The 27,494-nt window shown below is 37.4% G+C and overlaps 1 protein-coding gene across 1 annotated transcript; it reads left to right on the top strand.

Moving 5' to 3' along the window:
- The first annotated feature begins 980 nt into the window (after nucleotides 1-980).
- Nucleotides 981-24,879, top strand: LOC140146771 (cytochrome P450 27C1-like). Its single transcript, XM_072168645.1, has 12 exons — nucleotides 981-1,085; nucleotides 3,277-3,555; nucleotides 10,214-10,466; nucleotides 12,097-12,252; nucleotides 13,625-13,815; nucleotides 18,546-18,749; nucleotides 19,615-19,781; nucleotides 20,326-20,492; nucleotides 21,275-21,353; nucleotides 22,199-22,352; nucleotides 22,978-23,021; nucleotides 24,077-24,879. The coding sequence occupies exons 2-12, from the start codon at nucleotides 3,447-3,449 to the stop codon at nucleotides 24,182-24,184; spliced, it is 1,632 nt and encodes a 543-aa protein (XP_072024746.1). The 5' UTR covers nucleotides 981-1,085; nucleotides 3,277-3,446; the 3' UTR covers nucleotides 24,185-24,879.
- The last annotated feature ends 2,615 nt before the right edge of the window (nucleotides 24,880-27,494 follow it).

Below are 27,494 nucleotides of genomic sequence, written 5' to 3'. Positions count from 1 at the left end.
CTTTTTCGGCTCTTACCCAAAGATTCCATTTAAAAAAAAGGTCATGTTCTCAATGACCCCATATTTTTCACATTTTGCTTTCACCAAATGCCAAAAATCATGCTCTCACCCAATGACCCCATATTTTTACATTTTGCTCTCACCGAATGCCCCTTAGTGCGAAAGTGCCAGCCCTACACCTATATCCATTTCATATTGAAGTGCCCCCCCCGGGGTTGAATCATTTTGACCCGGTATTATCGGAGGGTACACTCTTAGAAAAAAACGGTTCTACGTAGAACATAAAATACCGGTAGTTGTCCGTATGTGGACCCTTAAATAGTTCTACAAAGAACAGAAAGTGCCATTTCACACCTGAAAATAGTTCTGGAAAGGTCAGAAAGAACCATTTTAGACCTGAAAACGGTTTTGGAAAGACCAGAAAGAACCATTTTGGTTCCTTAAATTTTCAAGAACCGTTTTCTCTGAGGGAAGAGTGTATACCGGTTTTTTTACACACTGTTAAGTCTTTGAGCTTCCAAAAAGGGCTTTATTGGGACAACGTGAGCTAACGTGTGCGAGCAGCGCGCCAATAGTTTGTAATTTACACTATTTTGGCCCATGATTGGGGTGAAAAGGGCTTTATTTGCACAATGTGCGCGCGTAGCGTGCAAAAATGTTATATTTTACACTATTTTAGCCAACAGATCGGGGTGAATTTTGGTGGAAGACGGGTCCTTGCCCCTTTTCTTTACCAGTGCCCTCCAGAGTTTCTCTTTCATTTTTTGTCAGACATGTCAGATGGGCACTTTTCTTTTCCTTTTTTTTTGTCAGGGGGCACTCTTCCCGCTTCCCCCGCTGTCTACGCTACTATGCCCCACTCGCGGGACCACATTTCCTTATTCCGTTGTCACTCATAGAATCATTATAGAAACTTATTATTTATAGTCGAAAATAATATACTTTAACTTTAACAAGCATGATGCATGATGGGTACATGAATCTCTGCCACTCGCATTTTATTTGCAAAGATTTGATTCGTTTGTTTGTCTGTTTGCTGAAGATATTGGCCAGGACGGAACAGTATTTTCAGTTGATTTCCAGGGGTAATTATCACTATTATCTGATTATTCTATATAGATTCTTGAAGATGATTTTGTTTCGTAGAGAACTAAATTCCTGTTTTAACAGGAATTTAAAAGTTGTCACGGCATTAAAGGTGGCAGTTGTCACCACTATACATACGCGCAGTGATGCAGGTAATAGTGTGTTATCACAATATCATGAATCAAGTTCCTGCATTACATGCACTGAGTGTTTTACTGAAAACCAGTGGGTTTGTTATTCGTGATATTATAAAAAAGGAATAAAACATTTTGTAAAAGGTCGGTGGCTTCTACCGATTACATTGAGCCCCATCATCCAAACATTCTTATTCTAAGTCCTGAGTTCAAGTAGTTTGGATTCGAGAAGCAAAAAAAAAATGTGTATCAATCATATAGTGGACCATGGATAGAACCCCGAAGCGGTTCGCCTAGCTGGTTGAAGAAGGTATACGGGGATGTGATATGTGCCACGGTTTTAGGGGTACCTTTTCTGGAATTTTGGTATATCGATGGGTGGGTTTTCAGTGAAAACCAGTGTGCATTTGGGCAAAAGTGTCCCTAAAGCCAGGCCCTAAAGGCACCCAATTTGGGGTAAATTTGGTTGCATATTTGAACGTATTGCATAATATCGAAACGGTGCCCAAATATTTATGCCAAAAATCGCCAATCTCCCCCTCAGTCTAGACCAAGGACAACGCGTCCTGTATACCATGTTAGTACTTTGCTATTTCGTTAAAAGCAGTTTTTGCTTGTTTGTGGTCAATCATTCATTAATTTGCAATTCCAAAGTTCATGTTCTAATGACGGCTTAACTTAATCAAAAATCATTATGCAAACGTTGACAGACTCTTACCAAATTGCACACCGTACTGCGATGATGATGACGATTAAAGAACACGTTCTTATCAATACGCTTTAAAATGATAGATAAATTTGCATAGTGTTGTGCGCATGCACTGGTATATTTATTCAAATTGATAATTGTTTTGTGAGTGCGAGAAAGTCTAAATGCAATAGCTGCTTTTTGCAGTTTAAAATATGTAGCACTGTTAATACCCTGCTGCGTGCTGCATGGTTATATATCGTATAGATTAAGATTTCCACATTAGAAGTTCAAGTAGGCTATTGAGATATTTGCTCAAAATAACAAGAGCTATCTCAATAACCACTGAACTAATACTAAGCTTGTTTGTACTCATTTTACTGCATTTGTCATGCTGATTCCATGGTCACGAAAATATACAATTCTGAAATTTTTGAATTTATTTCAGATTTTGAAAGTTCCAACTTGTCGTATGCAGTCGACACCCCCTTATAAAGAGAGTTATGGCGTCAACTCTTGAAGTAGTGGGACTTATATAAGATACTCCTTGGACCAATTTTGATCATTATGAACAATGCAAGTCAATGCCGTAATGAGATAACATTTTGTCAAGTTTTAGGCCCAGGGGGGGGGTACTCAGTACAAATGACCATACGGGGACGTGCCGCAAACATGGGTAGCATTTTCAGCCTTCTGGTATATCAATGACCCCTTTTTCAAAGCCTATTTTGGTATATGAATGGGTCCTTTTTTCAAAATTTTCTCAATTTTTTCGGAAAACAGTCCAATTTTTCCTTAATCTAGCTAAAATTTTCAAAATTTTCCCAAAATTTTGGGAAAATTTGTAAAAACTAAGACAATTTTGGGTAAATTCGGCCGAAAATTTTGACTTTTGGCAGTATCAATGGGTCCAAATTTCTTGAAAAATTGGTATATTTATGGGTCTACTTCCAAAATCTCAGCGGCACGTCCCTACCAAAACCAAACTTGAGTACCCCCCCCCCCCCCGGGGGGTTTAGGATTGCTCTAAAAATGTAATTTCAAAATTTAACATGTGGCAGCCATTGCACTTACGTCTTTCTTGCACACACACGACGAATTGTTGTGTCTCTCACTATGGACCACAATAGCCTCATCCCAATGTCATAGTTCAAAAACCTCAATTAAACAAGCATAGTGGAATAGTGCAAAATTTGACCTCATGTTGCAGAGTATGAGTTTTTGTACCCAAATTTTCAAAGGTCATTCAATGAATGTACAAATGTATTGGGGTTAAAGAACTTTGTCCTGATAAATGAGCATGTTGTGGATCCTAGTGTCTTGTGTATAGGTTCATTGCTCGTTCGTTTAATTGAATATTATTTTCAGATATTCTCTTTGGACTAAGACGCAGTTTTCGAGACGTGGCATGTTGAGTGGTATAGTCTACTTGTTTTTTCACCGAATTGGGAATTATTTTCTTGAAAAAGAATTATTTATGGAATAGGACGTAGCAGGCATTTTTCACCAAATTGAGAAGATATTCTTTAAAGAAGACAATGGCGTCGAAGGTTATGTTGTTTAGTTTAAGGAGCAGAGGTCTGAAGAGATTTCCAACAAATTTTGTAGAGCGTGTTTTTACTCAACATGTGAGAAATATATCGACGTGTAAGTATAAAGTAGTTTTTTCTTCGCATTTTCATTCAATTTATATCATGATATACGATGTATAATACTTGTCTTTAAGGGGGTACTACACCCCTGGCCAATTTTGTGCCTATTTTTGCATTTTTCTCAAACATTATAGCACATTGGTGATATGTATATTATATGGGCAAGGACTATATACAACTACTGCACTGAAAATTCAGCAACTCAAAGCAAGTAGTTATTGATTTATTGATCAAATATTGGTTTTCCCTCATTTTTGACTGTAACTCCACATGTTGTATGTGCTGAAATAAAATTCCAGTGCAGTAGTTGTAGTCCTTGCCCCCTAATATACATATCTTACGTGTCACAAATGCGCTATAATTTTTGAGAAAAACGCAAAAATAAGCAAAAAAAATTGGCTAGGGGTATACCCCCTTAAGGTTACGGAGGGTGAAAATTCCACTCAACTTGTCTTTTGTTTTTTAATTTTTATTTATGAAGTATATGTATATATTAAACATCTCAGAGATGTAGATTGAAAAATTGTATCAACAAAGTATTTTTGAAATTATTTTTGTGTATCAATATTTGCTCTAGATATCCCACAGCACTAATTCTTTTTTAAAAACAGTTCTTGTTTTAAGGGGACACTACACTAAATCCTTCCGCATTTGGTGTAACTCATGGAAGAACGAGAAGGTGTGAGGGGCTATCATTTTCTTTGGAAGGGGGAATCCCAAATATACATGGGGGCCCGTGGGTTAGATTTTAAAAGGTATGCCAACATTTCCTGTCATCCTCCCCTGGCCCTGCTCTCGGCCAGCCTAACTTTGCCAATGTGGAAACTTTAAATGGCCTAGATATTATGATGCAGATTTGAATGTTTCTGTAGTGTTTCCTAAGCCTTATAAAGATGCACTGTAAATGTTTGCCAACAACTGCTCCCCCTCCCCCATTCTACCCTCCCCCAGGACTCATAATTATTATGCACCTAGTTACTTTATTGTATTTTCACATGTATTTCAATGGGACATTTATTTAGTGATGTGCCCCCTTATAGTGATTATTATTCCAGCGCATGAACTGGCAACCCTATCATTTTCATTTGATTGCTAAAATCACTGAAGCATATGCACAGTGGAGCATGAGTATTCAACCAGCACTATACTAGACAAAATCAATAAAATAAGTACTATCACCTTGGCCCTGGCAACATTAACTAGCATTGTAAACAAGTTAGCACATGGTTTGAACATGATATTGATAGTGTGGAAGTTTTGGCAGAAATTTGTCAATTTCTGCAAGTTTTGTGAAAATCAATTGATACTTCCCATGCAGTAAGGATTATCAGTAGTAATACAGGAGCACTGCACCTGGAATATTATGGGATTGTGAATTGATACTGTGAAATAGCAGAAAATGTGAGTACTTGAAACTAAATGTGTGGATATCTCAGAACTCCATTTTGGACCATTTGGCCTGATATGCTGAGATGAAATAAATTATTTTTAATGTTTCCGTAGCTGATTCATAAAATTTTGATATGCATGTGATAGCTGATACTTCAAAGAAATAATGTAGGGAATAATTGTGTCAATATATTGGCACACTAAATTAATATTGTTGTTGCAAAAAAAACGACATTTACCCCATCATTTTCATTGACATTCTGTGAACATGTAAGCTTACTGTTTTAAATCAGGAGGACCTATCGAAAGAATAAATAGGTACATTATTTCATTGGTTTGTTTGTAACACATATGCGAAATCGCAATGAAATCGGACCCTCTCCCCATATTTTCCTGGCCTCTTTCCCAAAAAACCTCATGCTCATGAAATTGAACACAAATTGAAACACTTACAAAGTACATTTGTGTATGAGCTATGACGTTAAAAGTATTACAATAATAATCATTAGAGTGTCAACTTTAAGATGAAGTATGATTTTTAGGCCTCCCGTGTTTATTTTTTGAAAAACAAAATATTTTAGGTGGCTACGTGCAGCCAATTTGCCTACACAAAATGTCAAAATCCTGTATAACCTTAAAGGAGCCTGTGCATTAATTTGGTGTATAGGTCTACCCCGGCCCGGGATGAATTCTCAACATTAGTCCGCCAAAAATCGCTTGTCACCCCTGGCGATGTGCCAAAAAATATTTGGCCAGCTATAGGCCTACGATATGTCAAAAAATCTTTGCCCCTCCCCCCAATTGCACAAGCCAGATTTCGGTGAACCCTTAACATTCTAAATCATGTGATTCAATCCCATCGAGCGGGAAAGTTGACATATAACATGTATAATAGGCATATAACGTTTTCCTATCGTTTTTCTATGCCATTTTACAGTATAATATCGAAAAGATGCCCTCAAAATCTGTGCCGAAAATCGCTTGTTCCCCTTTCGACCTGCCCACAATGCTTCCCCTTTCGGCCTGTAAAAAGCTTATTGAAATTTCATGTCCTTAAGGTGGTACTACTCCCCCTAATAAATTTTGCGACTAATTTTGCATTTTTCAAAAAAATTAACTACACACTGGTAACAAAAGTTATGTATAATATTATAGAGGCAAGGAATCCAATCACTTCACTGAAATTTCAGTGATTCATTATGTAGCCTATATAGAAATGAGGTACATTTTAGCGGTACCTCTTTTCTTATCAAAAATAACGTACCGCTTGTCTTGAATCACTGAAATTCCAGTGTATAACTCATTGCCCCTATATTTATTATACACAACTTTTGTTACCAGTGTGTTATTATTTTTTGAGAAAAATGCAAAAATAGTCACAAATTGATCAAGGAGTGTAGTACCACCTTAAGCCAGCGTTATCAATTATTGAATCTCATAAAATCATGAAACACATTGAACTCCTAGCGAGTGGGAGTAGAAATAATCTTGCAAACGAAAATTTAGAGGAAAATGAATTACATGACAAAATGCACAAAAAACATTAAAAAAGGTTACTGAGTTAAAGGTAAAAGTGATTTCACATACAAGTATAGACTATTATACAAGCTTTCACTCGTGAGTATTCTGCGTGGTTCAATGATTGAAAAGAGCATTGGGGTTAGGTCTGTACCCTAAGGTATATATAATACATATATATATCGGGGTTTTTTTATCGAAAACCTTTCCATGCAGTATTATACTGCACTAAACAGAGCTGAACAAATGGATTTTATGATAATGAGGAAATCAATGAATAAGCCTATAAATGATAACCATTGTACTTCAATGGTCTTGTGTAGGCCTATACTATTATAGTTAGGCCTACACAAAACCATTGAAGTACAATGGTTATCATTTATAGGCTTATTCATTGATTTGCTCATTCAGAAAATCATAAAATCCATTTGTACAGCTCTGTTTAGGGGCAGCTGTGCAATAATCACGTGTACCCCGGGGTGGTCAATTCTCAAAATATTCTGCCAAAAATCGCTTCCCTCCCCCCTTTACATGCATGACTTTGGGGAACCCAATTTAAAACCTTAGGCCTATATTGTCTTAACATTATAATTATACAAGCAGGGAATTTTGCAACATGTCCCTATAATATATAACGTTTTCCTACATGTTTCTAACGTTTTCCTACACCATTTTCTTTTTTCCTTTCCCCTTTCGACCTGCCAAAATCGGTTGTCCCCTTTCGACCTGACAAAAATGCTTGCCCCCCCTGGCCTGCCACAAAATCTTTGCCCCCCCCCTATAATCGACCGCCCCGGGTAAGAGCTCGGGTAGGCCTACACATGATTATTGCACCACCCCCTATTTTAAGCATAGGCCTAGGCCTATAGGCCTAGATGTGCTAACATAATAGTCAGCTAGTAAAAGCCGAAAGCCGTGGGCTTTGCGGCGCGGTGCTTCAACTTTGTCAAAACTGATGTTTTCCTCGTTTTACGCCGAATGTACCGTATGTACTACTCGCGCACACATCATCCGCGCATATAATATTTTCAAAATAGTCTGTGGCCATCCGGGTACTTGGAAGAAACTATGCGATACGCGGTAACGCGGATATGCCAAAAAGGCTGGCATAAAGAATAGGCCTAAATAATAATATTGACCGAAGATGTTAGTATGTTATCAATATCTGACTGTTGAAATAAGGCCAATTTGCCGACTTGTGACAACTCCCACAATATTGTTTACCTTTAGATTTTGTTTACTCAAATTATTTATCAATGATGCTATCCCAAATTTAAATATCTTACATTGGCTACAGGCATGGAATTTGGGATACTTATTTTCTGCAAACATAATCCGCATTCCGCAATATGCTAACTATAACCCTAACCCTATAACCTAACCCTATAACCTAACCCTAAACCCTTACCAATATAAACCCTAAAGGTTATGTGTATTCGGGGGTGTATTTGCGGTCCATATTACGGTCCATGGTGCGTGTGCGTGCCATAATTATAGGCTTCAACGTGGAAATCCAAAAGCTCCCAAGTTCTTAATATTTTCTTTTCAAAATTCTTTAACCATCTCCTCATGGAGAGGTAAAGAAATGCATATGCATAATGTCTGCCTCCTAGAATCCGTGGGATAATTCCTTTTTGACCTAAGTCGACGTGCCAAACAAATCCCTCAACATCAGCAAACAAAATTAATGACAAGGGAATTTTCAAAAAAACATTTTATCATGAAATGTAAGGTATAATTCATATTATTTGGCTAATTTAAATTTAAAATATATGCAAATAGCGCCCTCAATTTGCACACAAATGTACAGTTTATAGAATTAAAATTACCACAAAAAAGCAGAAAAGATGAATAATTTGATATAGAAACGAACATCTACGTTAAAAATTGCTACAAAATATATGTGTATATACAGTTTATTATTGTGATAGCTTTTGGTATTATTCAGGTCTAGAATTGAACATTATAATAATGTTTTGTTAGAAAAAATAATAAATGATCACATCAAACAACCGTGATAACAAATTAGTATAGTACACACATTTTGAGCCAACTTAAGGGAGTACTACACCCCTGGCAAATGTTGTGCCTATTTTTGCATTTTTCTAAAAAATTATAACACATTGGTGACAAGTTTTATGTATATTATAGGGGCAAGGACTATTGTACTGAAAATTGAGCAATTCAAAGCAAGTAGTTATTGATTTATTGATCAAATATTGGTTTTCCCTCATTTTTGACTGTAACTCCACAACTGTTGTCTGTGCTGAAATAAAATTTCCAATGCAGTAGTTGTAGTCCTTGCCCCTATAATATACATATCTTACTTGTCACCAATGCTCTGTAATTTTTGAGAAAAATGCAAAAATAGACACAAAATTGGGCAGGGGTGTAGTACCCCCTTAATATATTTAAACTAACCTGATACTATTGTGTAGCGATAATCGGTCAATATTGACATGCAATTAGAGGTTAACTGTTGTCCTTTAGTCTATATGTATATAGTTCAGTTTGCAGGTATTTGTCCCATATTTGATTAATATACTAATTTAATATGGTTCATTGGTTCATATTTGGACTCACCATTGCATTAAAAATTTACAAACAACAAATACCGTAGGCCTATTGATTCGCCTAATGACGCACATGGGCTCTTTGCCTTAGGGTAAATCTCATCCTCTGAAAATTCAAACAAGAACGAAGAGTCCGTGACCTTATTTGCTGGTAAGATTTTTTCGAGAGGGCACTTTTTATAGTTTATGCCTAAAAATCCAGTTATGTCAAGGGATCCCATGTGCGCCATAGGTGAATCCCAATATTCACGGTATTTATGGAACACTATAGGTACAAAGTATCCAATATTTTTCAATGGTCATTGGTCATGTATTTTGAAAATTGTGGTTCAGTGGTTAGATCAGGCATCACTTCTGTTGCATGAGGTCCCGGGTTCAATTCCCATCTGTTGCAACATGCTCGGATATTGACTTTGAAAAATGTCTAAATTTAATTAGCAACATCTGTAGATTAAATAAAGACTTCCGATCTCCCCAATGGTTCATTTAGAATTGATATTTTCGTTTAAATTGTTAAACTTTTGAGCTACGGGAGCTTACGGGCATCTGAACAGCACCCCTCGCGAATTTCAGCCGACAATCTCGCCCCTTACCAGTTCCGGCCTTGATATTATTCCGACAGCCTGTCACTTATTAACAATCGATTTGAAACATGTTTTGAATAGATTTTTAATGTAGAGGTCCTACTTTATGATTTTCATATAAAAGAAAGCACGATTCTCTTAAATTCGGTACCCTCGAGAGGCTGATATAATTCGATCAGGCGCTATTTTTAACCGGGACTATACCATGTATACAGGGTTGCACTAAATGCGGAAGGATTTAGTGTTGTGCCCCTTCATGGGGAGCAATTTAATAGCATTGCTCTTTGGGCAAAAGCCTGCACTCATTGTACACCTGGCCGGGACACCTGGTAGAGAGAGACACTATAGGGGTGAAGAATAGGGATTGAGAACCTGGCCGACGTGTACACACTATGTTGACGCCGCGGGACGCGAACCCACGACCTCGAGATACCTCGCGATTAAGAGTTGAAGTCTTAAACCGCTGCGCTGCGCCACCGTTCCCCGTTAAAACGCAATGTGTATTATTGTATGTTTGTTTCTGTCTGTACTCTGTAGGGTATTGCAAAAAATAATTAGTAATTGGTAGTTTTGTTTTATACAATTGTAGGCAAAGCATTATACAACCAGTGCCCATATGAACCAGAGCAAAACAGAACAGTAACCAGAAAGGCTTCAGGAGTGGCCGCATCAGTCTCCTCCACAGACACAGTCAGATCGTTCGATGAAATTCCAAGCGTGAAGATCCCTGGTGGTCTGCCTGCTATGGTGTATAGATTTCTGACAAAGGGATGGAAGAGTGTCTTTGATTTGCCTTCAGCTCTACATTTGCGATATTTTGAACAACTAGGACCTATATTTAAGTAAGTATAGTCTGTCCACTCTATATAAGCAAAGTGAGCAAAACCACTCACACTATGGACCACAATGACCTCATCCCAATGACATAGTACAATAACTGCAATTAAACAATCACAGTGTAAAATTTGACCTCAACTTGTAGAGTATGAGTTTTTATACCCAAATTGTCAAAGGTCATTCAGTGAATGCACAATATGTATTGCGGGTTAAAGAACTGTGGCCTGATAGATGAGATTGTAGTGAATCCTAGTGTCAGGCACCAGAACCACGATCTTTGGCTCGACCGTCGATGCTGCTTCGATGCTTGCTATGAACGAACTATCAACTAATTAATCAAAATTAATGCTAAATTTATATTGGTCAATATCAATACAAGCAAATAGTCATATGTTATCACAATTAACAATAGTTAATTAATTGATTTCATAAATAATAAGGATCGACCAAGCATTGCTGTTCGATCGAAAGATTTTTTTGTTTTTATTGCCTAATGATAATTGTCCCCTTTGGTCAATGTTGGTCAGATCCACAGCTTGAGTATCTCTGGCAGATTTATAAAGCAATGTTCTGCACAGTTATCTATTTAAATTATCTATTTGTCGTGCATCTATCGTCTCATATAACACGGGCGACATCATTATTTTGGCGTAAAACAACTCGGCTTCGCCTCGTTGTTTTACTTTAAATAATGATGTCGCCCATGTTATATGAGACGATAGATGCACTCCAGTGGCTAAAACCAATACGTTTATTCTCATTCTTAAACACTTCAATTCAAATAGAAATATTGTAAGTAATTTTAATTAAATTAAATCCTACATTTTACAAGGAACTACCTTGGGCTTAAAATCGATCAGTCCCGTTGTTGCTATGCGCCCCCGATTGGTTCAAATAGCGAGCACACGTATCGCGTTGATGCATACGCGCCGACCCGTGTGATATCGTGTCATATCACACGGGTAAGAACCAATGAGATTGCAGGAACGTTCTCAAGTGTTTAAGAATGCCTTTTTATGTCAAAGGGACTGTTAATTGGTCAGTGCCTCCAGGGTGGTGCTTATATTTTCTATTATTTTTCTTCAATGAAAGCCAAACTGGAGTCAGGGTGACTCTAAAAGCAGAGTCCAGCCACTCTGCGACTCTATAAATGACTCTATATTGGGAGTCTGTGTAGAGTCATCAACGGTGACTCTTCAACGAAGTCAACAAATTATGAATCTTCAAGGGAGTCAGAATGACTCCCAAAATTGAGTCATTTTAGACATAGAGTCGTGCAGTGGCTGGACTCTGCTTCTAGAGTATAACCCTTTTATTGAGTCACCCTGGCTCTACTACAGGGTCGATCACTCCGACTCCAGGCAAAAAATAGTGATACACATATATTATGTAGGCTATATTGATCCCTTGGTTTAACCAAAATTGACCAACTTTGAGATTCGAACACTGTGTTATTTGACGACTCATTTCTTCCATTTTTATGAAAGTACACATTCAAGATTCAGAATCACCACCCCTAAATTGACAAAGAAACACTTTCAACCTCTGTGGAGACCACCTCTCCTAACTAAACCCTTCTTCTTAATTAACCAATCTCCGGCTAATGACATTCTCATTTTTTTCGATGTTTGATAGACAGCAGATGGCCACTGGTTGGTTAGTTTGCATCAACAGTCCAGATGATTTTCAGACAGTATTTCACGAACAAGGCAAATATCCCAGTAGAATACCAGTAGATATATGGGTAGAACATAGAGAAGTCAGAGGTAAACCAGTAGGAGTGCTACTTGGGTAAGTTAAAACAAGAAATGTCTTTAAAAAAGACATCGCGATTGCTTTGCATTTGGTGAATTCTGATATAGTGGCAAAACAACATAAAATTAGACAGATACTGATGGAGTTTAACATTATTTTGTACCATTTCCACGTCAATATATTATGTCAGTAAATAGATCATTTCGGTAATTAACGAAATTCAAATTTGCAAATGAAACTGAAACTACATCATCAATTTACCCCAATGTATGAAAATGATACCAAAAATGTTAACAAACTTGTTTACATTTGCTACATAATATCACACAATTAAAATAACAGGTTTTGCACGTTGTGTTTTGACAATATGTTTTGTGGTCTGCACAGACACTACTGGTTTTTAAACAGCAGAGCTCTTTTGTTTCATAACCATTAAGGTATAGGACATTTTTTGTTTTTACTATAGCCCCCGAATGAAATGTATTTAATTATGTTTGTACTCACTCAGGTAGCATTGTGAGTGAATTTACATCCAAACTAAGTGCTATTCTTTTTTTATTGTAATTTTAGTGTCCAAAATGGCCCAAAATTAGGGTTTTTTTAATATTGCCGTCCATTTTTAATCGTCACCCCCATAGACTTAACATGTAAAATAAAAATTCCCATAAAAATTGAATAGCACCTAGTTCGGATGTAAAATTCACACAAAATGCTTTTTGAGTGATTACAAAGATAATAAAATACGTTTCATTCGGGGGCTATGTGGAATTTGTTTATTGTATTGCTTGAACAATGACATAATAGGTCCTTTCACAGTAAAATGTCCATCTGAAACAAAGGTGAGAGGGCGTCATGAATGTGAACATGTGACATCATAGGTCATCTCATGGACTGCTCAGTGCCAGAATTGCAATAGCTGCCCTGTGAGCATTTGGCAATTTACACACAGTACACATGACAGCTATTGCACTTACTCACTTCTGGCACTGAGCAGTCGTCATCTACAATAGGCATTTCTACAACAGATGGATTCAGACCATCGTGAGCTTATAGAGAATAGAAGTTTTGTTTCAGATTTTCATTATCTAAATCAATATATTATTGAAAAATAGCACTTTGAAGCTTTGCAAAAGTTCATGCTAATCATATACTTTAAAAACTTGATTTATTGTTGTTAATGAGTTATGTACGTTTTACAAAAGTGTTGTTGTTTCAGCCCTCTTTACAACACTTGCTATGAAATGATGAATGCAATTTTTGCCAAAACTCCCTACAATTCGCAAGATGATGTGAACTACCAAATCGCAACAGTTTAAAAACAGTTTGCTATAACTGCCTCGTAAGTTGTTCCACGCACAAAGAAGGAATGTTTAGAATAACAAAATGTGCTTGTCATTTTTTAACACAGAGAGCAGGAAACATGGCATAAGCACCGCAGTGCTCTTGGCAAACGTATTTCCCGCCCTGTAGAAATCGGGAGGTATGTGGAGGAAATGAATGACGTCATCACAAACCTCGTCGGCAAGATGCGACTGACAAGACAACCTGATTTGGTTATAAAGAACCTAGATGAAGAGCTTTTCAAATGGGCTATGGAATGTACGTATTTGATTGGGCATTGGAATATTCTGGTTGAGATCCACATTCCACACACCTATATACATCCACATTCCACACACCTAGGACATGACCTTAATCCGTTCCGGGAGAGAGAGAGTGTGTTACTTTGTAACACGTTTAGAACCTAAACATGTGTCAAATTTCTGAACATTGGTCAATGATGCAGTGTTCAATTTCTAAACATCTGACATCCATATTTTAAACATAACGTTTCTAAATACATTCTTGCCTTCACACTCTAAACACTGTTTTTGCAGTGTAGTGACCATGGTGACGGGGTGTATGGATTTCAACCGGAATAGCAGAGGTTGAGATATCTAACTGCAACACGTAGTATGCCTGTTAAATTTATTCACAATCACTCAATGGCATAGCCAAGGGGACAATGGGGGTAGCTGGCCCTGCTGTGAGAAGTCAAATCTTGTCCCCTCCTCCCCTCGCGGGATACTGACCGCCCTGATATTTAAGATTCATATGTATTTTTGGTACTTTATAGTCCATTTTCCTCACCCCCCTTGAAAGTTGTCTTGCCCCCTCACCACCTCAGAAAAAGTCCTGACTACGTCACTTCGCGATAGATCTGCTCTCCAGTCACCACGAACCCGATGGATTCATCCAAATTGTCTATTTATTATCTCAAGACCGCTAACCTATATCACTCACCAGTAATTCAATCAAAATGTTGTACCTCTTTTTCTTACAGCCGTCAGTTGTGTTTTCTTTGATCGCAAACTCGATCAGTCCCCTCTCCAGTCATCTCTAATCCGACGGATTCATCCAACATGTCCATCTATTACATCAAGACATTCTACTCTTCATGCAATACCGCTAACCTATACCACTCACCAGTAATTCAATCAAAATGTTGTACCTATTTTTCTTACAGCCGTCAGTCGTGTTTTCTTTGATCGCAAACTCAGTCCCCTCTCCAGTCTAGTCATCTCTAATCCGACGGATTCATCCAACATGTCCATCTATTACATCAAGAAATTCTACTCTTCATGCAATACCGCTAACCTATACCACTCTCCAGTAATTCAATCAAAATGTTGTACCTCTTTTTCTTACAGCCGTCAGTCGTGTTTTCTTTGATCGCAAACTCAGTCCCCTCTCCAGTCATCTCTAATCCGACGGATTCATCCAACATGTCCATCTATTACATCAAGACATTCTACTCTTCATGCAATACCGCTAACCTATACCACTCTCCAGTAATTCAATCAAAACGTTGTACTCTCTCTAATCCGACGAATTCATCCAACGTGTCCATTTATAATCTCAAGACACTCTTCATGCAATCAACCTAACCTATATCACTCCCCAGGAATAAAATAATGTACCTCTTTTTCTTACATCGTCAGTCGGGTATTCCTTGATGGTAAACACATTCTCTTCTCCAGTCACCAACAACCCGAACTTGAAGGATTCATCCAAAGTGTCCATTTATTATCTCCAAACATTCTTCATGCAATACACCTAACCAATATCACTCACAAGCAAATATTCTATCAAAATGTTTCTATTTTTCTTACTGCCGTCAGCTGTGTATTCGTTGACCGTAGATTCAATCTCCTCTAGTCACCTCCAACCCGAAGAATTCATCCAAAGTGTCCATTTATTATCTCAACACTTTAGACACCCTTCATGCAATACTTCTAACCTATATCACTCCCCAGTAATTCAATCAAAATGTTGCACCTCTTTTCCTTACAGCCGTCAGTCGTGTATTCTTTGATCGTAAACTCAATCTCTTCTCCAGTAATCTCCAACCCGAAGGATTCATGAAACGTGTCCATTTATTATTTCAAGACATTCTTCATGCAATACCCATAATCTAGATCACCAGTAATTCAATCAAAATAATCGTGAAATCATTCTCTTGTACAGTCACTCCCAACCCGACGGATTTATCCAAAGTATCCATTTATTATAACAAGATATTCTTCATGCAATAGCCCTAACCTATATTACTCCACAGTAATTCAATCAAATGTTTTATCCCTTTGTAGGTTTTACAGTCTTGTATTCCTTGATCGTAAACTCCAACCCGAAGGATATCCGAGGTGTCTATTTAATATCTCAAGACATTTTTCATGCAATACCTATAACCTATATCACTCACCATTGATTGAATCAAAATCACGTACCTCTTTTTCTTACAACTGTTAATCGGGTTTTCTTTGATTGTAAACTCAATCTCTTCGCCAGTCACCTCCAACCCGAAGGATTCATCCAAAGTGTCCATTTATTATCTCAACACGGTCTTCATGCAATTATACCGCTAACCTATATCACTCTACAGTAATTCAATCAAAATGTTGTACATCTTTTTCTCACAGCCGTCAGTCGTGTGTTCTTTGATCGCAAAGTCAACCTCTTCGCCAGTCATCTCTAATCCGACGGATTCATCCAACATGTCCATCTATTACATCAAGACATTCTACTCTTCATGCAATACCGCTAACCTATACCACTCTCCAGTAATTCAATCAAAACGTTGTACTCTCTCTAATCCGACGAATTCATCCAACGTGTCCATTTATAATCTCAAGACACTCTTCATGCAATCAACCTAACCTATATCACTCCCCAGGAATTCAATAAAATAATGTACCTCTTTTTCTTACATCGTCAGTCGGGTATTCCTTGATGGTAAACCCATTCTCTTCTCCAGTCACCAACAACCCGAACTTGAAGGATTCATCCAAAGTGTCCATTTATTATCTCCAAACATTCTTCATGCAATACACCTAACCAATATCACTCACAAGCAAATATTCTATCAAAATGTTTCTATTTTTCTTACTGCCGTCAGCTGTGTATTCGTTGACCGTAGATTCAATCTCCTCTAGTCACCTCCAACCCGAAGAATTCATCCAAAGTGTCCATTTATTATCTCAACACTTTAGACACCCTTCATGCAATACTTCTAACCTATATCACTCCCCAGTAATTCAATCAAAATGTTGCACCTCTTTTCCTTACAGCCGTCAGTCGTGTATTCTTTGATCGTAAACTCAATCTCTTCTCCAGTAATCTCCAACCCGAAGGATTCATGAAACGTGTCCATTTATTATTTCAAGACATTCTTCATGCAATACCCATAATCTAGATCACCAGTAATTCAATCAAAATAATCGTGAAATCATTCTCTTTTACAGTCACTCCCAACCCGACGGATTTATCCAAAGTATCCATTTATTATAACAAGATATTCTTCATGCAATAGCCCTAACCTATATTACTCCACAGTAATTCAATCAAATGTTTTATCCCTTTGTAGGTTTTTACAGTCTTGTATTCCTTGATCGTAAACTCCAACCCGAAGGATATCCGAGGTGTCTATTTAATATCTCAAGACATTTTTCATGCAATACCTATAACCTATATCACTCACCATTGATTGAATCAAAATCACGTACCTCTTTTTCTTACAACTGTTAATCGGGTTTTCTTTGATTGTAAACTCAATCTCTTCGCCAGTCACCTCCAACCCGAAGGATTCATCCAAAGTGTCCATTTATTATCTCAACACGGTCTTCATGCAATTATACCCTAACCTATATCACTCTACAGTAATTCAATCAAAATGTTGTACATCTTTTTCTCACAGCCGTCAGTCGTGTGTTCTTTGATCGCAAAGTCAACCTCTTCGCCAGTCATCTCTAATCCGACGGATTCATCCAACATGTCCATCTATTACATCATGTCATTCTACTCTTCATGCAATACCGCTAACCTATACCACTCTCCAGTAATTCAATCAAAACGTTGTACTCTCTCTAATCCGACGAATTCATCCAACGTGTCCATTTATAATCTCAAGACACTCTTCATACAATTATACCCTAACCTATATCACTCCCCAGGAATTCAATAAAATAATGTACCTCTTTTTCTTACATCGTCAGTCGGGTATTCCTTGATGGTAAACACATTCTCTTCTCCAGTCACCAACAACCCGAACTTGAAGGATTCATCCAAAGTGTCCATTTATTATCTCCAAACATTCTTCATGCAATACCCCTAAACAATATCACAAGCAATTCTATCAAAATGTATTTTCTATTTTTCTTACTGCCGTCAGCCGTGTATTCTATTCGTTGACCGTACATTCAATCTCCTCTAGTCACCTCAACCAACCCGAAGGATTCATCCAAAGTGTCCATTTATTATCTCTAGACACTCTTCGTGCAATACCGCTAACCTATATCACTCCCCAGTAATTCAATCAAAATGTTGTATCTCTTTTTCTCACAGCCGTCAGTCGGGTTTTCTTTGATCGTAAACTCAATCTCTTTTCCAGTCATCTCTAATCCCACATATTCATCCAACATGTCCATATATTACATCAAGACACTCTTCATACAATTATACCCTAACCTATATCACTCCCCAGGAATTCAATAAAATAATGTACCTCTTTTTCTTCCAAAAAGTGTCCATTTATTATCTCCAAACATTCTTCATGCAATACCCCTAAACTTATATCACTCACAAGCAATTCTATCAAAATGTTTTTTCTATTTTTCTTACTGCCGTCAGCTGTGTATTCGTTGACCGTAAATTCAATCTCCACCAGTCACCTCCAACCCGAAGGATTCATCCAAAGTGTCCAATTATTATCTCAAGACACTCTTCATGTAATACCGCTAACCTATATCACTCCCCAGTAATTCAATCAAAATGTTTGTCTCTTTTTCTTGCAGCCGTCAGTCGTGTATTCTTTGATCGTAAACTCAACCTTCTCTCCAGTCACCTCCAACCAGAAGGAAAAGCTTTCATACAAAGTGTGCACTCTTTATCGCATGACACAGTTCATGCTATGGCCTTACCCATCCATTGGCATAGGCGATTAAATTCAGGACCATACAAGAAGGTGCTGGGTGCATGGGACACAGTATTTGAGATTGGTGAGTATTATTTGGGGATGTATAGGGCGATTTCTGAAAGGTCATTAGTTCAAATCTGCCTCCAGAAGACATGATTCATGGAACAAGTACAAAGCAAATGAGTCAATCAATATTCCTTCAACCGGGGATTTCATTTGTGCTTTATGCATGTGTCATGTCTTCTGAAGGCAGATTTGAACTAATGACCTTTCGTAAATGTTTCTATTCACTACTTGCACGGTTCCGCCATTATGTACTATGTGTAAGGAGAGCCTCGAACTGACATCACATGAAAGGATAATTACATAACTTTACGCACAATGTAATATGGCTGGTTCGATTCTCATTCATGTGTGCTGCCAGTTCGAGGCTCTCCTCGCACATAATTTGTGCATAATAGTGGAACCATGCAAGTAGTGATATCATGACACCTATTTTTTGGAACTGCTAAGGGTGTCAATTCCCAGATTTAACAAGTTCTCCAAATTAAAAAGTGGTAGCCGCGCAAAGGAGTAACCCCCAACACAGGGGAAATTTTAAACTTTCTCAAATTTGGTTTAAATCCACACCACAATATTTCCCGTGTCTCAATATCAGAAAAAGTAGAGTTTGACCCACCTGTAACATACCGTACTTGAGTTATAAACAAAAAGGCCAAAGCTGCGGATGGTCAGGGTTGTGGGTGGGGGTGTGTGTGTGTGTGGGGGGGGGGGGTTGTGCGCATGGATGATGACGTCTTCTGCTGTTATTCCTTCATTAGAATACACGAAATAATTCCATGAAGGATTGAACTATTCTTGGATAAATTTGCAAAGACTTTCGGAAATTACCAAGATGTCAACTTCTATTCATTTACTTTTAAAATATTGCCTCCACTTTTATACAGCCGAAAAATATGTCGGTGACAAAATCCGAGATTTGGAGACCAAGGTAGCCGCTGGTGAGAAGATCACAGAAGAGAGTTTTGTAGCATATCTAGTAAGAGAGGGGAAGCTTAACGATGAGGAAATCATCTCAAGTCTGACTGAAATGTTCTCCGCTGCTATCGATACAGTAAGTGTGCTATATCCATGAGAGTGAGAGTGCTAATTAGGGTAATGCTGAGTCAGTGGTCACAATCAATGGCAAGTTATTATTACACAATATTCATTACATTAGAAACATTTCGATCAAGTTTCCCGATAACCTGGGTGGAAATAGACAATAGAGGTTGAACCTTGTTTAAGGGCACAACAACCCGGCACGGTTGTTTGATGGGATCATTTATTAATTTTTCTAACAAAACATTATATAAATGTTCAATTCTAGACCTGAATAATATCAACAAGATTTAAGATAAATAGCGCCCTCATTGTTCAACTTTTCTTAAAAATGACTCAGTTTTACCAGCCATCAAACAACCATGCCGGGACAACATCATAGCAAATACCACCATCGCGGTGGTTCGAACCCACAGCCGCAGATTATGAGTCAGAGTCTATACCGCGTATACCGATAGGCCACCCTATCCGAGCCGGCTTTAATAGCTTTTAATAGCCTTTTAATCTTCTGGCTCCAAATGCTTTTTATAATCATTCTATACTACTTTTGTCTGTAGGTATCCAACACAGTACTATGGACGTTATATTTGCTAGGTCGCAACCAAGACAAACAACAGAAATTATATGAAGAAATATGTAACACAGTACCTAAAGGAACACAGCCTACTAAAGAACATATTGACCACTTGCCATATTTGAAGGGAGTCATCAGAGAGTCGCTTAGGTAAGTGGTCAATTTCGTAATTGAGAACTTAAGCGTTTTGCGCTTACGATTATGCGTACGCCAATTGAATCAATTCAAAACACTCTACGGTGACTTATGATCAATTATTACAGTAGGGTGATTTTGAATTGATCAATTAACGTAGACGTTAGAGTTGGCGTAAAATCGCAATCTCTTAACTTGTAACGTCATACAGTCACAGAGTAAAGCTGTACTCTCTTGTAAATTGTATTAACGGTCACGGGTGATATTACCAAATACCAGTCCCCTAGAGATGTGTACAAAATTCGCCTTAAGAAAACATCATTTTTTTCTTCACAGGAGCAGTTCTTAGCGACAGCTATATAATGGTAATTAAGACCAGTCCTTGCCTGATCTCTCTGGCTAGGAAATACAATAGGTTGACCATCATTATTTGTTACGTACAATGTACGATTTGACCCTTTGAGGCTCACGTGCACTCTATGCAAAATCAAATTAGTTGTTTTTTGCAAGTGATAGCTAAATGATATGGTTTTCATGTAAACACTGAATGGTTGGTGAAACCACATGTTAAAATATCACATCTTTCGGTGCGGCCCACTTTTTATGAGACACTCTGTATTAATATTAGGAAGTTTATATACACTGCAGTTTTTAGTTAAATGGTTAAAACTGAAAACATGACTGACCTTAATGTGGGGTGATTTACTCCAGAGGACTGAATAACCAGAGTGGAATAACCAGCATCCCATGTTTATAACCATGTGATACTAATTATATTGTGTATTGTTTTTTGGCAGAATATTTCCAGTTGCTCCAGGTGTTGCAAGAGTTCTGGATCATGATATCGTCATTCAAGGATTCAATGTGCCAGCAGGAGTAAGTTTATTAAAAGAACTCAACCAAAACTTGTTGAGATACACATGAACAATAGGCACATGAACAATGTGAATATTATAAAAAGAATTGTTTATGCCGACATTGAAAGCCAATATGTGTCATTTACTCCCCAGCGACGCCCACAATTTTTCTCGAATTTCTGCTTTTTACACGATTGTAACGGTGTACTAAAATACCACATAGTGCAGTTATTCTGCACAGCAAACATGATTCGACCTTTGCAGTACTTAAACCTGGTTCACAGGAAACTACTCCAGCAAAATCAATCGATAAAGTCTAGTCTATCCTCCACATTGAATGGTGGACTGCACTTATGCCCAAATATGGCACTTGCCAATCAATAATCAACCACTTGAAATCCCTCGACTCGCTGCACTGACCAAAGTTATGGACAGATATGGGAGCTGTTTTTGCTGTTATATGTCATTTACAAATCAGGGAGGTACGAACATTTGTATATGCCCCACATACTCAGTTTTTAGTGTATACATTATTCTTGATTGACAGCAAGTACAAAAATATCCGTCAAGTGGTTTACCTTTAATGCCCTTCGGAAGAGAGCGGTCTACAAGTGAGTGATAGTCACTAAAAGTTGCATTCGATTTACACAGGGAATTTTGCAGGCCATGACGTGCCCTACTTACTAAAACACCAAAGTGCGAATATTTCCAAATATCTAAATTAGGTAAAAATTTAGGGCATGGTTATAAAACTATATTGTCTAGAATTTCGGAGAGTACAACAAATATTGGCCGGTTATTTTTCACACAGTGACGTAAACTATCTAACATACACTGTTTACGGTATATCCAATTCCTTTGTAGAACACCATCAACTGTCTAACCGTAGCATCAGGAAGAGACGAGAAGAACTTTGACGATCCACTAGAGTTCAGACCTGAGAGATGGCTGCAGGGAGGCAAAAAGTATCATCCCTATGCAACGTTACCATTCGGGTTTGGTATCAGGATGTGCATCGGTAAGATATACGCCTTTATTGTTATACCACAGGTCTTCACAATAAACGTAATAAAAACACACAATGCTACTAATTTCAAACTTATTAACATTTCCTATTATACTGCCGGCCCGACTGCCGGAAGTAGAGGGGCTGGAGAAATTATCCGCGGGATGTGTACATTTCTGATTGTCTTCACTGGTGTTCCTCAGCATAAGACAATTAAGAGGTACAACAACGAATAAGGAACCACAGCGTAATATCTACAATAATAGTAAAGTTTAAAGCGGTAGACAGATTAATTGAAGGAAGAGACGTTTTCTGATGAACCGTATTAATGTCTCCTTACACTTTGAAAAAGAAGAAAATGCCTAAAATGGTGAATCATGGGTCATCTGACCAGTAAAAAAATTGGCACTGAGTTCAATCATGTAAAATGTCAAAGTGTTAGAACTATACAAACAAGGGAAGAGGCTTGTACGCATCATACACTGGAACATAGAAACATTCAAACATTACAAACTAGCGTAGGAGATCAAATTAATGATGCTATAAGCCTCTTCCTTTAGGAAATACCGTAGGTAATTTTACAACAAAGTACAAAGTATTTATGAATTTGTTTGTTTTTGGTGTGTGTTTTCTGCAGGTCGACGCTTTGCAGAACAAGAACTTTACCTCATTATTACCAGAGTAAGTAACTGATTAATTTCATGTTTACTGTCAATAATAATAATAGGGATTAGGATTTAGCTTTGTTTCATTTGGCAATGATTGATTGATTGATTGATTGATTGATTGATTGATTGATTGATTGATTGATTGATTGATTGATTGATTGATTGAGTGAGTGAGATTGATTGATTGATTGATTGATTGATTGATTGATTGAGTGATTGATTGATTGATTGATTGATTGAGTGAGTGAGTGAGTGAGTGAGTGAGTGAGTGATTTTATTTGGTTCCATACAAAACAGAGGATTATAAAAATAGGAAATACATAAATATATTATTACAAGTGAGTTTAAAATATGAGGGTCATCATGGTCATTTAACAAGTTCTACCTCCATCATCACATCTCTGTTATCTTACGTGCCAGGATATTAAATTTACCCAAGATTGTACTCTTTAATCTTGGCTACAAAAATAAAAGTTATTTGATTGGAATGTAATTTTTGGTTGTTTAGATATGCTGGTTAAAGCGAATACAGATTTGGTATGTCGCAAACGGTTAAAAACTGAAGCCGAAAGTTTAGTAAGCATCATAGCTTTGGACAATCTCCATAAAAACTTACCCAAGCCTTACTCAAGGGCACAACACGATGGCGTCGCAGGGGCTCGAACCCGCAACCATCCGATTGTGAGTCGGAACCCGTTCCGCTTGGCCACCGTGCTCCCTAACTACACAAATCAAAATCTCTAACTACACAAATCAAATTAAAAGATCTATATAAACGGTATACCGTAAAACCTCGTCTGCAACTGACATTATAGGGTGTTTTTGATGAAAGCTAAATTGCGAAACAGTCGTAAATATTTCAACAAAATAGATTGGTCTTACAATAATACTAGTTTATATACGCTTGTATCGGTAATTAATTTATTTGCTCAAACTCATTTTGTTTATGGAGGGCGCCTGGATTAATTTAGCTTTCATCAAAAACTGCCTGTATGCTTGTAGACGAGGTTTTACGGTAGTATGCATGTCTCTAAAATCCATGCCTGATATGTGTATATCTTTCCACAGATCATGCAACAGTTCCAGATAGAGGCCACCAAGGAGGTGGGAAGCAAACACACTATATTCCTTACACCTGATGGTGAAATGGATCTGAAATTCAGTGACAGAAAATAAACCGAATCAATCCACATTGATAGCACTAAGGAGGTGGGAAGCAAACACACTTTATTCCTTACACCTGATGGTGAAATGGATCTGAAATTCATTGACAGAAAATAAACCAATTATCAGTATTGAGTAAAACAACAACTCAAGGTGATGTGACTATCTCACTGCGGTGTTAATAAACAACGATTAGGAATGAAATCAAAATTCGACCGGTGGTTGACCGGCGGTTGACCGGCGGTTGAACCGCGTTCCATTGTTTAGAACAATAGAAACCGGCTCCAACCGTACACCCATCGTATGTGCGAGTTATGGCTTTTGACAATTGGACAAGCCTTACTTGGACAAGATGGTTTATATACCGGCTCCATACATTTGATGTATGTACTTCAACCGGACTGAACCGCCCGGAACCGACGGTCGTCCGCCGGTCGAGTTTTGATTTCATCCCTTAGGAACTGGCCTATCGACATGCTTGAGGTATATTGTCACTTCACTCTTAATAGCCTCTGGACAACTTCTCTATTTTTACAGCAAATTTGTAGAATAATCTTTAATTTTTCTTAAACATTCCAGTATTTTGTGTACTTTTATGTAGAAAACAACTTGGTCTTATACAAAGAACTTGAAATGTACATATGTAAATTCATTTTAAAATTGTGCTGTCCATTTAGGATTTTAGTAAAGTTAATGAGAATGTAGAACCATGATTTATGTGCACTTTGTTAATTTTCAAGAAAGATTAGAATATTACACAACACTGAAATGAAAACACTCGAGCTTCCCCCTCCCCCAACTTACCCTACCTCTGCAAGAACCAACAATCCCACTTTTGTGGAATTTTGCCCCAAGATTTAACTTTGCCGGTCCGGATAACATTATGGTCCCGCCTGAGTACCTACAGAGGTATTTTCGTCTCAGGACCCGCCACTGTAAAACGGTTTTTTTTGCTAACATTGCCAGCAAACACATTTAAAGGTGATGAAGGTTCTTTGTTCAAATTCTGAATTGCTGTGGATTTGTAATTTTTTCCCTCCACAGTGCTGTTGTCTGGCGAATGTCCCGCCTGAGTACCTACAGAGGTATTTTCGTCTCAGGACCCGCCACTGTAAAACGGTTTTTTTTGCTAACATTGCCAGCAAACACATTTAAAGGTGATGAAGGTTCTTTGTTCAAATTCTGAATTGCTGTGGATTTGTAATTTTTGTCCTCCACAGTGCTGTTGTCTGGCGACTGTACATTGCCGGTGTAATAGGGCCCATGGGCGTCAATCTTGGGGGGGTGGGGGCAGGGGGACGTGTCCCCCACCTTTCGGCAAAATTACCCATTTTTTGTTCTTTTCAGCCACTTTTTAACACCCCCACACACACCCCTATTTCAAGCAGGATTGGCGCTAATGATAGGGCATACCACCAGGTGGTGGTCGCCGTGCATTCTCTAAATTCAGTAAATTTTCATCGTCAACCGTGTAATTGAATGGGATTATTTTGACATTTTAAAATGCTTGAAATATCACAAACAAATATGCCTATGTTAATAAATAATATAAATACAAGCTAAAACCGTTGGGGTTCGATAATGAACCCCACAAAACTAACCGAGTATATGGAAAATGCCATACAACCGGGCGGTTTCACAAGTTGCCGGCTCTATCATGCCACTCGCCGCCTGTATACCACTTCTTAATTAGAACTGAATAAACGTGTTAAAATTATAATATAAGATTGTAAGTATAATAATATGAATAATAGGTTATCTTTAGTTCTACAAGAAAGTGCAATTTACATTTTTAGCCGGTAAGGCACCGGCAAACACAAAAATGTTTTGAAAACGTTAAAAATGTGTTTTGTTTTTAGTCAAAACGCTTTTAATAACATTTAAATGTCAAGTTGTATAAAGGTAATAAAAATGTTTTTAAAACGTTTTGTATAAAAAAACACAACAACATTGTAAAAATGTCAAAATGTTTGTAAATATTTGTTTGGCAAAACAATTTTATAATATTAAAATTTTGAAAACACTTCAGTGTAAAAAAACATTATGTTGAATGTTTGCAGCAAATTTTCAAATATATCTTTAAATGTTATTAAAACGTTTTATACCCTTTATATAACTGGGCATTTACTAGGCATTTATACGCTTTATGTAAAACGTGTTGTGTTTGCTGGGATATAGTTAGTGTATATACTTGTATATAATATTACCATATATCCAAAATGACATTGGTTTCAACTCAACATGATCAATAGCGTGCACATATTATATACAATGTAGATGAAGCCTTCTAAAAATGATCTTGATTATATGAATTTTAAACAGGTTTACATGAATTAGATAGCTTGTTAAAACCAGTTTAATCTTTCATCAGTGACTTCGTTAAAGAGTGCAAACTGGCATTAAACGCCTCGGTGTACAAATATCACAGGTTTGAGCTAAGTTTATACGGATATAAAAATGAGTTGTATTAGGTATATTTTATAATTGTGATAAAGATAATTATAACGAAATAAAAAAAAACTGCACGTATACAATAAAAATTGTACATTATTAAACGCAAACATGTTTCATGAGTGTTCACTTGCCCTCTCTTCTGTCTCTTTCGTTTCTTTTGTTTTGTTTGTTATTTCTAGACTTATTCAACCTGGGTGAATCATTTAATGTCAGACATATGTTCTATACCATGATACCATGTATAAGGTGTACAGACATATAAGTGTTGCCTTGATCGGAACTGACAGAGAGATCGTTGTCATGTAGTCAATGTTAAACATGCATGATGAGGATTTATCATTACACATCTGTTAAACATGTTTAAACAGAAACAAACATACTCAGTGGCGTACCGTGGCCGCCCCTACCCCGGGGGCCTGAAGAAAATTCAATTTTGCCGCCCTTCCTCAACAGCCCGAAAAGGTTGACCCAATTTTTTTCGGTGGTTTGAAAAAGTGAAGAGCAAAAAAAAAAAAAAAAAAAAAAGAAAAGATACAAACATATTAACTCGTAATGCATACCAATATTTAAATAAAATAGATTTATTGTTTGTTCCTTTACACTTTTCCATTGTGATTCTGCTATTTTGTGCAACATTAAATTATGTACGGTCTTTTATTTTTATTTTTGGGGCACCTTTTCGATATTACACTGTAAAAATGCTAGGCATAGAAAACGTTGAAGTGTGCACTTTTGTGCTCGCATCGCAGGACTAGACAACTGTGGGACAAGACTAAGGTTTTAAATATGATACCCATAATATAGCATGTGTATAGACGAATCCAATTTCATGCATTCCTACACCTCAATGGCAGCTATAGCTGGGTCC

Source organism: Amphiura filiformis, chromosome 2 (genome assembly GCF_039555335.1).
Source record: "Amphiura filiformis chromosome 2, Afil_fr2py, whole genome shotgun sequence".
Classification (NCBI taxonomy): domain Eukaryota; kingdom Metazoa; phylum Echinodermata; class Ophiuroidea; order Amphilepidida; family Amphiuridae; genus Amphiura; species Amphiura filiformis.
This window is presented reverse-complemented; position numbering and strand designations above follow the sequence as displayed.